General features: G+C 56.8%; 1 protein-coding gene across 2 annotated transcripts in view; it reads right to left on the bottom strand.

Annotated features, from left to right (window-relative positions):
• Nucleotides 1-14,057, bottom strand: part of LOC111161748 (MLLT1, super elongation complex subunit) — a 64,999-nt gene extending 50,942 nt beyond the window's left edge. The window contains exons 1-2 of one of the 2 annotated variants that reach the window (XM_022525658.1): nucleotides 14,001-14,057; nucleotides 4,424-4,604 (exon numbers count right to left, since the gene is read on the bottom strand). In XM_022525658.1, the coding sequence (XP_022381366.1) occupies nucleotides 4,424-4,604; nucleotides 14,001-14,012 (193 nt within the window). In that variant the 5' untranslated portion in view covers nucleotides 14,013-14,057. Of the gene's footprint in view, nucleotides 1-4,423; nucleotides 4,611-14,000 lie in introns of those variants that run through there. The other variant, XM_022525659.1, reaches the window with a different exon arrangement.
• Between the last annotated feature and the right edge of the window lie 850 nt (nucleotides 14,058-14,907).

Genomic DNA, 14,907 nt, shown 5'->3' with positions numbered 1-14,907 from the left:
AAAGAAAGAAAGAAAGAAAGAAAGAAAGAAAGAAAGAAAGAAAGAAAGAAACAGGAATAATTTGGAGACCACATGAGAACTTGGGGAGAACAACAAACTAGAGCTCATGTCCTCAGATCCAAGATCTGCCGAACAAATAGAAACAACATACTTTAAAAAGGAACAAAATACTTTAAAAAGGCCCGCTGGGGAGCAGGAAAGGGCTTTCAGATGGTGCAAATAGAGAACTCAAATTTTATATCTCAATGGGAAGTGGAGGAAACGTCCCAAGATGCAGGGCAAAAAGACACATTTTTAAAGGGTGAGATATAAAGAAACACTTCAAACAGTAACAGCACCTCACATTTATACGGAACCTACTGTGTGCCAGGCACTGTTCGTAACACTTTATACATATTAACGAGCTTAAACCTCAGGACAACCTTGTGAGACGGATACAATTGTTTCTGTTCTACATATGAAAAGATGCGTACAGGAGTAAAGCAGCATCCCCCCCGGGGGGAAAAAAAAGAGAGAGAGAGAGAAAGAAAATAGAAATTGTCAAAGAAGTAGAAGAAAACTTTCTAGAGTTAAAAATGAAAGACACCAGGGGCGCCTGGGTGGCTCAGTGGGCTGGGGCCTCTGCCTTCGGCTCGGGTCATGGTCTGGGGTCCTGGGATCAAGCCCCGCATTGGAGCTCTTTGCCCAGCAGGGAGCCTGCTTCCTCCTCTCTCCCTGCCTGCCTCTCTGCCTACTTGTGATCTCTGTCAAATAAATAAAAAAAAAATCTTAAAAAACAAAACAAAACACCAAATACCCCACATTAACAACAAAAAGAACAGAAAGACCCCAGAAACACTATAGAAGGTACCTAAGTGCTCCTAGAGGAAAGCAGACAAACGTGCAAGGCAGCCCCCCCCAGCAGCATCAGAACGAGCACCGGAGCCCCTGGAAGACGATAAAGCAGTATTAAAGGGGCTCCGAGACTGCGGTCTTCCACAGAAGTATTATACCCAACCAGACTATCAGTCAAGTGTGACCCAGGGTGAGTGGCGCTTTCCAGTGCACAGGAGTCAGAGCTTAGGTCCCACGTGCCTCTCTTCAGAAACTGCTTCAGTAATTAGTCTCTTGGGACATTACTTTGGAAATGACTCCAGTAAAACAACAAGCCAAAACACAGGGTAATAAATAGATCCTCCCCAGGAGAGCAATAAAGGCCCAGGGTAATGGCTAGGAGGTGGCCTTGACAGCGGCCAGTCCTAATAAGAGAAGGAAGATACGGAGAACCAGAATGAAATATCAGGGGGTGGGGTGGGGGGAGACTCCACCAAATAAAGGAAATGATCAAGAGGATGTGAAAAAAGGAAAGCGCTTTGGATGTTGAAGAACAACACAAGGGGGAAAAGAGGGTAGAAGCAAATTATCCAGAGTCATGTCCAAACAGGAAGCAAAGTAAACAGGGTGAAATTTTAACCAAGAATGACAAAAAGGACCCATCTGACCTTGACGCAACCTTGAGCGTTGTCCTTTGGGTGGCTGGGAGCTCAGAGGATAAATGAAATCCTGGCAATGACCAGCCCAACAAGGTACAGAATCAACAGAACAGTTGGTGTCCAACTTCTAGAATTATCCCCTAACATGGGAGCAGAAGTGCAGCCTCCAAGAAGGTTCAAGGAAAGACGGGGGTGCTCAGGTCCTTCTCTTCCCAGGTGGAAAGTCAGAAAGCACAGACGAAAGTTGACAGGGCTGTCCCCATTCATTTACTCAATAAATATTTAGTAAGCCCCTACTGTATCCTTTCAGCGTTAAGGTTACAGCAGCAAACTGCATATGGCAAGACATAAATCTCTCCCCCGGTGGGGGGAGGAAGGAAGGACAAGGTAAATAACACGTATAATTTGTTAAAGGGGCCTACGGAGGGAAAGAAATGAAAACAAAAGCAAAAACACAGAAAAATCCTACGAAGCACGCAGCATGTGGGTGGCTGGGCATAGAAACCTTGAGTTAGACCCGGCAGCCAGAGGTCTGCCTCCAAGGATGCGGAGGACCCAGAAGGCCAGCAGGTCGGCCTCCTTGTTCAAAGTCACAAAGACAACCACTGAAAACGAATCACTTACCTACAAAACGTTAGAGGAGACGCTGGAGAAGGGCCGGAGTTTAGGATAGAGCTGGTAAGTTAAAAACATTGTTTTAATTTGGAAAATCGAGAGGTAGCAAATTTGCTTCTACTATTTAAGATGTTCGGGACGGAGAAATCCACAAAGGGCTCGAGTGCCCTGGGGCAGCACGGCCAGTGTGAGACAGAAAGGGAGACTTCCTGCCCCGCACGCTTCTGTTGGGACTGTTAGGAGTACGCATTTGATTGAAAAAACACTTTTTAAGTATACCAAGTGTAATCTCAGAGTGCCCTGTGCGAAGTTCACTCTCTTTAACCTGATCCATGGCTCGCTGACAACCGGCACGATGAGTTTGGTCAACACCACCATGGTCACGACGGGCCACTTTCCGGGCAGTGGCTCCCCGGGCTTGGGCGTCCGAGCTCACAGACAGACCTCGCCACTGGCACGCCGCAGCCACTGATCCCACCTCTGCCCCCGAGCTGACGCGTTCAGAGAACGCGCCCCACTCATCACCCCGTTTCCTAGGTACCTAGAACTTACAGGTGCCGCCTCCACGTGACTGCCGCGGGCTACAGGGCCTCTCTGAACCCCAGTGAGCACATCTGCCTGCAGGGATCCTGGGGGGACCCACGCAGCAAGGCTGCCACGAGCACGGCACAGAGCAAGTGCATGGGAACTGCAGACTGCCGTTCGCGTCACTTCGGGTGCCCAGGGCGGGGGGAGGGGGACACAAAGATCAAATGAACAGCTTAAAGGTGGATGGAAACATCCCGCCGGGACCACCCCAGACAGAAGGGGAGCAGACGGGGGAGGGTGACGGCAAAGAACTGGAGAGGAAACTGCCTAAGGATGCGCGGAGGGCCCAGCCCCAGAGGGCGGCACAGACAGAGCAGGCATGCCGGGGTGAAGGGGCGTGCGGGAGCCAGGAACGAGCAGGGGCGCTCCCCCAGCCCCAGGCCAGGCGCAGACCCTGTTTTACAGCACAGGCCGCGCCTGGGGCCCTCCAGAGCCCGTCTCGCATCAGTCAGGGCGCTGCGGGGAGACTGCACAGGGACCCCGCGCGGGGTAAGAGCTGAGCAGGGAGCTGCCGGTAAGCACCGCGGGCTCTAATTCCTAACGGCGCTAATGCCTGCTGGCGTAGTGAGCAGAGCTGCTCTCCTCCAGGACGCTCAGGAAGGAAAGGAGGAAAAGGAGACGAGGCAAAGACCCAGGAAAGGAGAAACGAGGGAAAGGAATGGCTGACACCGACGAGAATCCAGGAAAAAGAGAAACAGCTACCACGGCGCTAGGAATCTCCAGTTGCCTTCCCTTGTGAACTTTCTGCATGTGCAAGAGACGTCATTTCCCCACTTGACCACAAGCCGCTCGCTGGCACAGGCCCTGGCCCCCAGGGGATTCAGCGCCGTGCTCCTGCTCCTGCCTGAGGCCATCCACACTTGCTCCCGAGCAGCCCCCTGTCCCCAGCACTGGGAGCGGAGGGCTCAGCAGCGGCTCTCCCTGCCCTGAAGCCCTTCTCCAGCAAAAAAGTCCTTCTCTCCTTTATCAACACCCCCTTCAAGAAGTTAATTACTGGACCCGTGACGTGCTGCGCTTCACCCGGGGGACTCCATGGCGAGGAAAGCAGACGTGGCACCGGCCGCCACAGAGCTAAGGAGATGGTCACCAACTTCATCCCAAATTCCCCAGGGAGTGTTCTCTGACTCCGGTAAGCTGGGTGAGCTCCCACCTCTCAGCCCCGTCAGACCGCTGGGCCACAGGCCATCGGGACCTGCGCCGAGTATACGCATGAGGCCCCTCCTTCTGCCCAGCAGCAGTCTGAGGGGGGAGCAGGGAGGGAGGGCACACAGAACAGGACGGCGGGGAAATGAGAACCCTTTATGCTTTTTGCCCCAAATATCACGAATTCTTAAAATGGTATCTCTCATCCTCAAATGTAGGCCCAATAAGCAATTTCCTGATTACTCACCAGGTGGGAGTAAGTCAGCCTTCCCACCCACTGGCCACGGGCTACGTGCTTTGGATGCTTCTCGGAGCCCAAGTCTAAACAATGACACAAGACACAGTCACCACCTCCTTTGGGTTTTCCCTACAGCGAACTCATCAGGTGAAGGAGAAGCGGAGAGGAGGGAGGAGAACCACTTTATCTGGAGGTCAGAGAAGGGCCGCATCCTGGCTGGGTACCTTCCCTCCAGCATGGACAGGGGTGCGAGTCAGCTGCTCCCAGGGAGAGGGAGGAAACAAGACTTTCAAGGAGGAAGACACACAGGTTACGTCCCAACACTCGGTCCCCGCGGGGCTGCCCCGCTGAGGCCGGAGGCACTCACCGCGCTTGGGCTTGGGGAAGCTGTCGTGCAGCCGGAAGACCACTTTCTCCACGAAGTGCTGGATTTCACATTGCTCGGGGCCACGGACAAACACCATCCAATCGTGGGTGAACCCCTCCGTGGTGGGCTTCTTGCGCAGTTGGGCACGGTGTCCCAGCTCTAACTTGACCTGGACAGTGCACTGGAGGGAGAGAGAGGCCAGCACCGGTCAGTGAAAAGCCCAAAGCAGGTAACTGCCAGCCATCACATTCCGTCGCCCACAGAGCTCGGTCAGCGCTGGCCACAGGAAGAGACAAGACTCTCGAGCCACGGGAGTCTCAACCCACAAGAGCGCAAAGGGCCTCCCTGTACTTACGGCGGACCGGACACCGTGTGAGCTGCTGGTCGGGCCCTCTCTCCCACTGCCCACTGGAGGCCCTCCGTTGCCTCCCGTCCTCGCCCTCATCCTCTGCCCAGCCGGACGACCTGCCCGCGTTCCTCCAGCAAGCCCTGCTCACTCCTATCTTGGGACCTTGGCACCCGCGGTTCCCTCTGCCTCGGGTGCTCTTTCTCTAGTCTCTTCCACGGCTGGCTCATTCCTGTCACTGAAGTCTCAGCTTGAGTGTCACCTCCTCTGGGAAGACCCCCCACCCCCAGCCACCCAATCTGAAAGCACCCACCACCACCCCCGTCACGCTGTGTCACATCCTATGTTCTCAGCATCTGTCACTGCTGGAGCTCATCGGCTCACAATCTGTTGGCTCTGCTCTGACGTCTGACTCTCGGGGGCGGCTCCCTGTCCAGAGCTGGAACCCTCACCACAAGCTCTCAGAATATATCTCCCAGTGTGACCCACAGCGCAGTTCCTCCATTCCACAGATGAGGAAACAGAGGCCCCGGGATTGGGCTGCTGAGCAGCCCACCGTCCTTGGCTAGGAGGCAGGGCCCGGATTCAAGCACAGGTGCGTCCCCCAAGGGCCTGCTCCCTGAACCCCTCTGCCATCTGCCCTCACTAGTCGGTCAGGTCACCCAAGCTCGATGAAAGCGTGTTCCCTCTCCTCCGTCCCATGGGAGGCCTCTGGGGAACAGAGACCCTTGGGGTCGCCTGAGTCCACACAGACACGCACTTCCTGTTTTAAGGGCAGAATGGTGGTACACAGCAAGAAGGGAGGGCCCAGGATGAAGCCAGCTGGGGGATGGGTCCCAGACAGACCTGCAGACCCAGCAGCCAGGCTCCCTTCCTCACGCACGTGTGTGACACTGCGCCCAAAGTGTGAGGTAGCTCATGCCAGTTCCACCCCACTGAACACAAAGCCACAAAGCATTTATGCCTGGGCGGGCCAAAACCACCGACAGGGAGCCCACAGTAAACATCCACTCTGCTCCGAAGGTTCTCCCCGGGCTCCTCATGGATACAGCCTGACACCTAGTACCAAATGCAAGAATGTTACAAAGAAAGCAGAGGCCAAGTGGACACGTGTTCCCAAGCGCTGAGACAGCCAAGAGCTCGGTGCTGGGTGGCGTGCAACTCACGCTTCCTCAGCAAAGCCCCCTCCAGGAACCACCCTCCCCGCTGCCGCCCACCATCCACCAGAGACCTCCTGCTCTGTACTCTGGACCCCCTTTCTCCCCAGCTGACCTTATGCGATTCCCGCCCCCTTCCCCCCACCAGAGAGAAGATCCCCACAACGGCGTCCTCCCTCTGTCCCTGTGCTCTCGGTCACTGCCAGGAAAGCAGGACACACACAGCCCATCGCTCCGCCGGTTCAGCTTTCCATGGCTCCCCACTCCTTCGGAATAAAGTCCGAACGCCTCACACACCTCCCGTCTCCCGCCTGTGTGTCTCCTCAAGTCCAAGATGCTCATCGTCTCTCACTTTTTAAGCTTTTTGAAGTCAGAGTGTGTCTCGCCATCCACATGTAGGTTTTCTGGGTTGAGCGGCACGCGTGCACGCACACACACACAAGCACGTGAGCCGTCCCCATGCTGATGGCTTGCCTTGGAGGCTCTGGGGCAGTCTGGGTACAACCCCCTCCATGCCACGCGCTTCATGCCCACCCCCCCGCCCCCTGCTCCGTGGCCGCTCACTGCTGCCTCCTCAGGGACCACATCTAGCTCGTCCTTTTACTTCCATCTTCGAACCACTATACATGAGGCATCAGTTAATACGAGAGATCATTTAAACTAGAGAGCCTTCCTAGGGCAGCAAATTCTAAGTGGTGCTTTCCAAGAGGGAAGGGCCAATAAGGACACTGATAAGGACAGGGTGGGTCCCAGTGCAGGAAAAGGCTAGTGGGAGGCTCTGCGCACTTAGCGAGCCAACTGTAAACCACAGAGTAGAAGGTCCTCCAGCCCGGGATCAGTCACTGTGGGGCTCCACAGGGGAGAAAGCAGGGGCTCTCTAGGTCCCGGAGCCACTGGAGGGACGCGTGGGGATCGGGATGGAGCATTCAGATTCCCCACAGCAGAAATGAAAGCCAACTGTAAGCAGATGATGGATGCAAGGAAACAGTATCTGAGTCAAAATTCCCCGGCAATTGTGTACAGTTTAGGCTGAAGGCAGAAAAGAACAGACAGACAAACAACAAGCCTGCTAGGAGGCAACCAGAGGGAGTGGCTAGAAAAGATTTAGATGAGTCTGAAATGGGAGAACTGGCAGGACTTAAGAGTGGACAGAAGGGTGCCTGAGTGGCTCAGACGGTAGAGCGTGAGGCTCTTGATGCAGGAGCTGTGAGTTCGAGTCCCCCACTGGGGGTACAGATGATATAAATAATAAATAAATACATAAACGTTAAAAAAAAGAAAAAGAAGAAAAAGAGTGGATCGAGGAGAGACAAGGAAGTTCAGCCCCAAGACCCAGGGCAGTGGGATAATGCTGCTGCCAAGAGGTGGCAGGGGTGCAGGGGAAGAGGACAGGCGACAGGGGACACTCCAGGGGGAAACACCACACCAAAAGCTAGAGACGAGGGAGCAAACGTCTGGATAAACAAGTAATGCTCAAATCCACCACAGGCATCCATCCACAGAGCACCGCACACAGGCCACGTTCCAAGGAAACGAGCCCGAACTGTATTTACGTTACCCCGAGTGGGCGGCAACCCCCGACGCCCTCCCACACAGGACAGAAACTCTGCCTTTCTCGCCCACCTGTCCTCCCCCTGAGAAATCGGGAGACATTGCCTGGACTGCTGGGGGGCTACAGGTGGACTAAAAATGCAGGATCGTGACCATACGCCGGCAAAGGACTCTGACTTTCGGTTCTTAAGTTACGCTCCTCCGGACGGAAAGGTCTCCCCAGAGTCTGCCCGGCTGCCTTCTCAGCAGCTCTGATCAGCTGGGGCTCCTACCCAGGGCACACCATGGGCAGGGCAGTTATTGTGAAGGAATGGAAGACCACAGTTCCATCAGAGACGGAGAATGAAGTGCCAAAACACACGCTCCAGAGGCCAAAGTAAACAGGAAGGTTGAGAAGCGGCGCTGGGCGATCGCTGCGCTGGCACACCATGCCCAGCGCTCTGCCCGGGCAGCATCTATGCCCCCGGGGCCGGCGCCAACCCAGCCTGGACACCCCCCACCCTCCAAGGGCTGACGACAGCGGCCGCTGGTGCGCTAAGGAGGGGAATGCTCCCCCCACCACCCCCGAATGCTGGACTCTTCCAAGAAATAAAGATGGTGGCGTCACTCAGATTCTCAGATTCTTAGAAAAGAAGTCGCCGACTGCAGAAGACATTCAAGCTCCCTGAACCGGAGAGAGGCGAGAAACAGCCCGCCCCAGTCATCCCGGCTTGTCAAGTCATGATATCTTCTTAGTGCAATTCAGCCAATTCCACCTTCAAGGGTTCTGCCCAGCCCCCCGCCCCCAACCTGGACTCCTTCCCCATGCAGCAGAGCCAAAGAACTGAAGTGAATCAGTTAGCTCGTTCCCCAGGAAGGGCGCCGAGCTTCCTAAAGAGGTCACCTGCCAGTCAGGTTAAGCTCTCAGGTGTCTTGGAAGGAATGCCTCCCGCCTGTCCCCCCCCGCTGCTCACAGGCACCCCGCGCAACCTCCAAGTGGGTGGCTGGAAGGAGCCCGAGGGACCCGGCCTCAGTGCCTGCCATGTCCCAGAACCCTGGGAACCTCTTTGGCACCCACTCCCCACTCCAAAAGCTGGGAACAAAGGGGGAACATTCCGGGCCTGCCCGGTAAGAGTTCACTATGCCACTTCTATGCCCTCAGATGGAGATGGAGCAACTGTGGGGCGCTGAGGGCGATGGGGTGTGAGATTTGGGCTGAGGGCCTCGGCCAGGCACTGCTCTCTCCAGATCCACCAGAACCCAAGGGTGGTAATCCCACGCCCTGCAGGCCAGGCAAACAGACCCTGGAGGGCACTTGCTCACTGGACAGTACAGATTCCCCCCCCCCAAGCGTGGACTCACATGGCCAGCGCCTGGCAGAGTGGGCCAGCCTCCCTCCAACAGCTCCGCTGCTTCAAAGGTCTTTCCTCACTGGATTCTTCCTGTGTCCCATGGACCCTGCCCTCAGCCTGGGCCCCCAAAGGCAGGTCTTTAACAAGTTTATCTGTAAGAGTTCCCCTGATTTCCTTGTGGGAATTCTCTTCAACAGATGCCCTTTCCTCTGGGATTGCATACTTTACTGAGTGGTATAATTATGCCTGGAGTTTGGCGACCGTATCCAATTCCCTCAGATGCAACAATTCCCTCCCCTCCCAGGAGGAGAGAACACCGAAGAGCCTTCTCCCCTCATTGGCCTAGACTGACCGTGCCAAGTCCAACTGGGTCTGGCACGGCTGCTGGCACGGCTGCTGCAGGTCCACAGCTACGGAAGCGCAAGAAGGTGCTGGTCCCACAGTGCGACAGCAGCACCAGACTGGAGAAAACACTCTTTGCAGAAACTTCTCCCCACAGACCCAGCTGGGGGGCTCTTAAGAGCAGCCACCGGATCAGAACACGAGGAAGATGGGAACATGATGGGGATCCCTCAGTGATAATCCTCTCAAGCCGAAGACTTCCCTCTCAGAGGTGGGGACAGAGCCAAAGGAGCTCTCACAACCCCTGCACGAGGCGCTGGTCTTCTAACCAGTGACACACGACGGGGACTGGGAGGGTGGAGGGTGGCTAGTACCTGTGCTCCTCGTCTGGCCTCATCCCTTTGGCCCAGGGCATAAGATTAATGACAAAGGGACAAGAAGGGGCTCGGTGAATGTCTCCCTGGAAACTAAGGATAAGTGCGCAGACCATGGGGAGATGCAATGACACCCCCAGTCCTTAGTCTGCAGATTTCCAGGAAGACAGCGCTGCCAGCCAGCCAGGAAGGCTGGGACAGGGTTTATGCTACACACGTGTCCCAACTCTCACGCCCGCAGCTGCGGGGATGGTGCACCGGCTGGCCACAAAGTTCTCCAGAAAGCAGCCTGCTCTGAAGGAGTACAACCCTAATCAAGGCTTCTGACCGCACGCCAGGTGGGCCTGGTTACAAAGTGACTGGTTCCTAGTTACTTTTATTCAACCAACAGTTGGCAAAGCGAAGTGCAAAACTTTGAGTTAGAAACTGTGACGGATATGGGGATGCGGGTTCCGCGTCCAGCTCTTGATCTCGGCTCAGCTCATGATCTCAGGGTCGTGGGATCAGCCCTGCATCAGGCTCCCTGCGCAGTGCGGAGTCTGCTTGAGGTCCTCTCTCCCTCTGCCCCTCCCCACCAGCTCGCTCACTCTCATGCTCTTGCTCTCTAACATAAATCAATCTTAGGGGCGGAAAAAAAGGAAAGAAAGGAATTATGATGGTTATAAAGGTGAAGAGGATTCTCGTTCCTACCTCAAAAACTATACAACGTACTAATTTTAGGACAAACCACTCAGCAGGTCAACTGCCCAGTGATAGTTTGAGAGCTGGGTCAGGGAGAATCCTGTCACCCTGAAGTCAGTGCTCTGTGCAAATCTGAGCGTTTCTCTCCAAGGTCTGGGAAAAGGACACAGTCACCTAGGAATCCCACCTGGTCCTGACTCCTCGTGGGACCCTCCTGAGCCTCCATTTCCATTTCTATAAACTGGGCCATCGCTGTCAGAAGCAAACCTCCTCTTCTGGAACAACAGAGGATTGTCAACAGTAGTGTATCTCACATGTGAACTTGGGAGAATCAGCAAGCGTCATTTCAACTGTGTGATTCAATGGGTTGGCTGCCCACCTCAGGTGACAGGCTGAGTGTTTCTGTGAAGGGAGGGCTCCCTGGTCCTACAGAGAACAGGACCACTCCGGTGCTGACACCACCCCTAGCAGCCTAGGACACCTTTGGGCCCAGAGACGCTGTCTCCAGCCTCCTTTCTCCACGTTCTCGCCATCTGCTCCACCTTCACCCATGCCCACCCTTCCACACCCTCCATGTCTCCCAGACGTGACCCACCAAAACACAAACACCACAGACAATGGACCTGCAAGTCTGGACTGAGGGTTGAGGAAATCAAATGCATGGGTTAAAGTCAGGGAAAAGGGAAACAGAAAAGACTTTTTCTGGCCATGGGGAAAGGATTTCAATGCTGAGAAGTTGGGAGCCCAGAGTAAAATGCAGAATCCCCCTTCTTAGCTGAGTCTGAAAGTTCTAGAGAATATGGCAGGGAAGTAAAGAGAATGAAACCCTCCCAAAGCAAGTGGGGCAAGGGGCCCTTAGGGGAAATTCCTGTTGTTTCCCATCAGGCTGAGGCATTTACAGGTCTGGGGCATCTCGAGGGAGAAAGAGAAAGCCAAGATTCTGGTGAATTCAAAGCATTTTCCATGCACTAAAGTCATTCTGGAACAGTCAGTGCCAACTTACCCACTTGGGTAAAGGACACCATTCCCTCCTGTCTTCCCAGGGAGTGCCACCTCTGTCAGGAAGGGACAGAGCTCCCAGGCCTCTCCCAGATTGGCAGAAATGCAGCCAGGAATAGAGAATCAGACTACAAAGTGCCACATACTTTCTTTCGGGATCAGTTTCACTTGCAAATACTTCTGTAAGGATCTAGACAAGCACTGGCCCATGGAACTTTCTGCCAATGATGGAACTACTGTGTCTCTGAGATGCCCATGAAGGCGGCCAACAGCTCAGGAGTGGTGGTTAATGGGCACTTAAATGTGGCTGGTGCCACCGAGAAACTGACTTTTTCATTCTCATGCACATGAACGTCAACGGCCACAGGTGCTAGCGGCTGCCCACTGGGCAGTGGCGATCTCTCTCCTAGCCCAAGTGTGATCACCAGCCCACTCAAGCAGGGCTGTTCTCTCCCTCTGTCACGGCCAAGAATGCCACCTATCCCCACCATTCCACTTACATAAATGACAGCAACCCAGACAGCCAGGGCCTGGCAAATCACGGGGGAATGGACACATCTGGGCCGAAGATATCTCCCGGGGGACCAGCAGGTGGGGTGACAAGCGGGAGTCACATTCTATGCCTGCGTGGTACCCTACAAGACTTTCCCACGAGGGGTGGCGGGGTCGGTGGGGGGAGGCCTTCATTGAAAGTGGACACAAAAGGTATATTCTCTTTTGTTTTCTAACTCAGCACAGGCTGGAAGCCAACAAGCTCAGTACCTTTAAGAGAAGAGAACTCACACCACGCTACAGAAATCCACCATTCAACAGCTCTAAACTCTACCCCACGTCTCAAGAGAAAGGCCACAGTGATCCTGTACCACCACAGGTGACCGGGACGGGCCCCTGAAACCTCACCGCCACACAGCACCTTACCAGACAGAGCTGCCTCGGTGGCGCCAGCAGCCCGGGACGCCCCAACCTGCCCTCACCAACTGCAGATTTCAGCGGCCGCCCCCAGAGCCCCACACCACCGCCCTTCCTGGCCTCGTGCCCCTGGAAGCCCAGGGGCAGTGGGCAAGGATGAAGAAATAAAGGACCCCATGTCGGGGGCAACACCAGTCCTGGGCTTGAGAGGGGAAGGGGTGTGGGTACTGGAAAGAAGACGTGCAGAGCTGGTGAAGGTGGGACCAGGGCCTGAAAGGCCTCAGGTTTACTTAAACTGACAGAGTTGACTCCGGGTTTCCAGACGGAGGGAAAGGGGCCAAGGGGAGAGTTTATGGAGGTTGGGGAACCACTCTGAGTTTGGAGCAAGGCTCTAAGATGCTGGGGAAGGAAGGGATATGGGGTGTGCTGCGGGGAGGAGAGTGGCTGAAAGCCAAAACGTCAGGCTTGGGGATGTTGGGAGGAAGTGGGAGACCCCGAATGCAAGGAGAGATGTACAGGGGGGCTGGGGAACTGGGGTCCATAAAGGGAAGCCAGCTGAGGGTGAAAAAGGCAGACTGAGATCTGGACTGGGGGGAAGTGTGGGGAAGTGTAAATCAGGGTTGCAGAGGCACAGAGGACCCACGCTGAGGGGAGTGAGCCATCTGGGGTCTGACAGGCTAGGGGGCTCCAGGTCAGAGCAGAAAATGCCCCTGGGCCTGGTCCGAGAGAACGGTCTGAAGGTGGAAGAGAGCCCGTCAGGCTCTAGGGGCCAAGGAACTGAACGGGGCCTGAAACCAGAGGGAGCCGAGGAAGCAAGGGTTGGGGGGGGGGGGGGAGGGTGTCAAAGCCTCTGAGGAAGCAAGCCCAAGTCCAAAGTGATGGGGCTGAGGGGGTGAGCTCAATGCAGGCCTGGGTCATTGTGGGAAAAACCCAGGCCCCAGCCAGAGTTCAAGGGAAAACGGTCACCTAGGCTAAGGCAGTGGCAAGATCAAGGGGGAGAGAAGGCTCGGTCCTGGAGAGAATGAGGGTTAAGGAGGCTTCAGGTGGGCCTAGGTTTGAGGAAGCAGGAGGCCGCACCAAGGTCCTGGGGATTCCGGGAGGTGTGGGGGGATTCAAACCCCAGCACTCGGTTTAAGGAAGAAGCAGCAGTAGGCTGCGGGCTCAGGGAGTTTGAAGGGACTTGAGGCCGAGGGTTCAGAGAAAAAAGGAGACAGGCCCTGGACCCACAGAAGGGTGGTACGGCCCAGATCTGACAATCTGAAGGGTCCCGGGGCAGCTGTGGGACTCTCTGGCTGGGGCTGGAGTCCCCAGGGGTGCCTGCGGGGACTCTGGAGTGGGCTGGGATCCAAGCGGCTCTGGGCCGCACTGGGGTCCCAAAGGGCATCTCAGGGGCTTCTAGGCCACCTGTGGGGGCTCTGGGCTGGTTCAGGGGCCCGAGGAGCGTCCCACAGGGTGCTGGGCTGGGCTGAAGTCTCAGGGGGAGTCCCGGGGGAGTCTGAGCCGCCTGTGGAGGCTGTGGTCCGGGCCGGGGTCCCGAGGAGCGTCCCAGAGGCTGGGCTGGACTGGGATCACCAGGGGCATCCCGGGGGTTCTGGGCCGGGCTGCGGTTCCGGGGGGGCGTCTCAGAGGGCTCTGCACTGGGCCAGGTCCGGACCCCTAGAGAAGTCCGAGGGGCTCTGGCCGGGCCGGGGTCGCGGATGGGGGAGGGGCGCCCCCGCCCCACATAAAGGCCGGGGGAGCGGCGGGCGAGCACAAAGCGGGGCGGGCGGGAGCTGAGCGTGGGCGGGGAGGCCGGGACCGAGGAGGGCCGGGCGGGCGGGTCGTGGGAGGGAGGGAGGGGACCGGGCGGGCGGCGGGCTGCGCTGGGGCGGCGCGGCCGCTCCTCACCTGATTGTCCATGGCTGGCGCCCCGCCCCGCCCCCGGGCCCCGCGTCGCTCGCCGCCGCCGCCGCTCAGCGCCGCCCCGCCGCCCTCATTGTCTGTCAGGCGCCGCCACCGCCGCCGCTCCCGGCTGCCCGCCCGCCCGCCAGCCCCGCGGAACCGGAAACCACCGCCAGTCCGGGTCGCGCACCGACCGCGGGCCCCCGCCGCCGACTCTGGCCTGTCGCCCCGACTGACAGCCACCTGGGCTAATCTGCAGCGCGGACGGCCGCTCCTGGGGCGGGACTTCCTGCCTGGCGGGGGCCTGCCGGGCTGCGGTCGGAGGGACGAAGCCCCCAGCCAATGGGAAGCCCGAACCGGAGGGGCGGTGGGAGGGAGGGAGGGAGGCGCGAGGCGAGCCCGGCGGAGGGGAGCGCGAGGTGTGCGCCGCACGTGGAGGGGGGCGGGGGCGGGACGGGCGTGCCGCGCCTGCGCACTGCGGCCCGCAGGGGGCGCTGCCTCGTGGCTGGAGCTTCCCGGGGGCCTGAGCCTAACCTGGTCCCTCTGAGGTGGCGGTTTGAGCCCCGGGGAGGGTGCCCTAGGAACACTTTTGTTTCCTGGCCACGTGTTGCTACTGTGTCATGGGATGGGTTCCGGGCTCTGGAACGGGAAATTAATTTTCCAATGCTGGATCTGCATCAGGGAAAGCCTGGTCGACTAGCCTCTCCGTCTGAGTCTCAGTTTGCACATCTGTGAAATGGGGACGCTCAGTACCTTGTAGTCTTAGTTCACACTAACTTCAATGATACACATTTGAAATCTTCTGCATTAAAGTGATCAAGAAAGCCTCATTTCATCCATGAAATTGATCATTCCCCTAATCCCTCTAAAACCATCTTTTAATTTACCCGTGATCATATAATTTCACAATTTG

Source organism: Enhydra lutris, unplaced genomic scaffold (assembly GCF_002288905.1).
Source record: "Enhydra lutris kenyoni isolate GAN:26980312 unplaced genomic scaffold, ASM228890v2 scaffoldscaffold86, whole genome shotgun sequence".
Lineage (NCBI taxonomy): Eukaryota > Metazoa > Chordata > Mammalia > Carnivora > Mustelidae > Enhydra > Enhydra lutris.
Note: the sequence above shows the minus strand (reverse complement) of the source record. Positions and strands in the feature narration are given on the sequence as shown.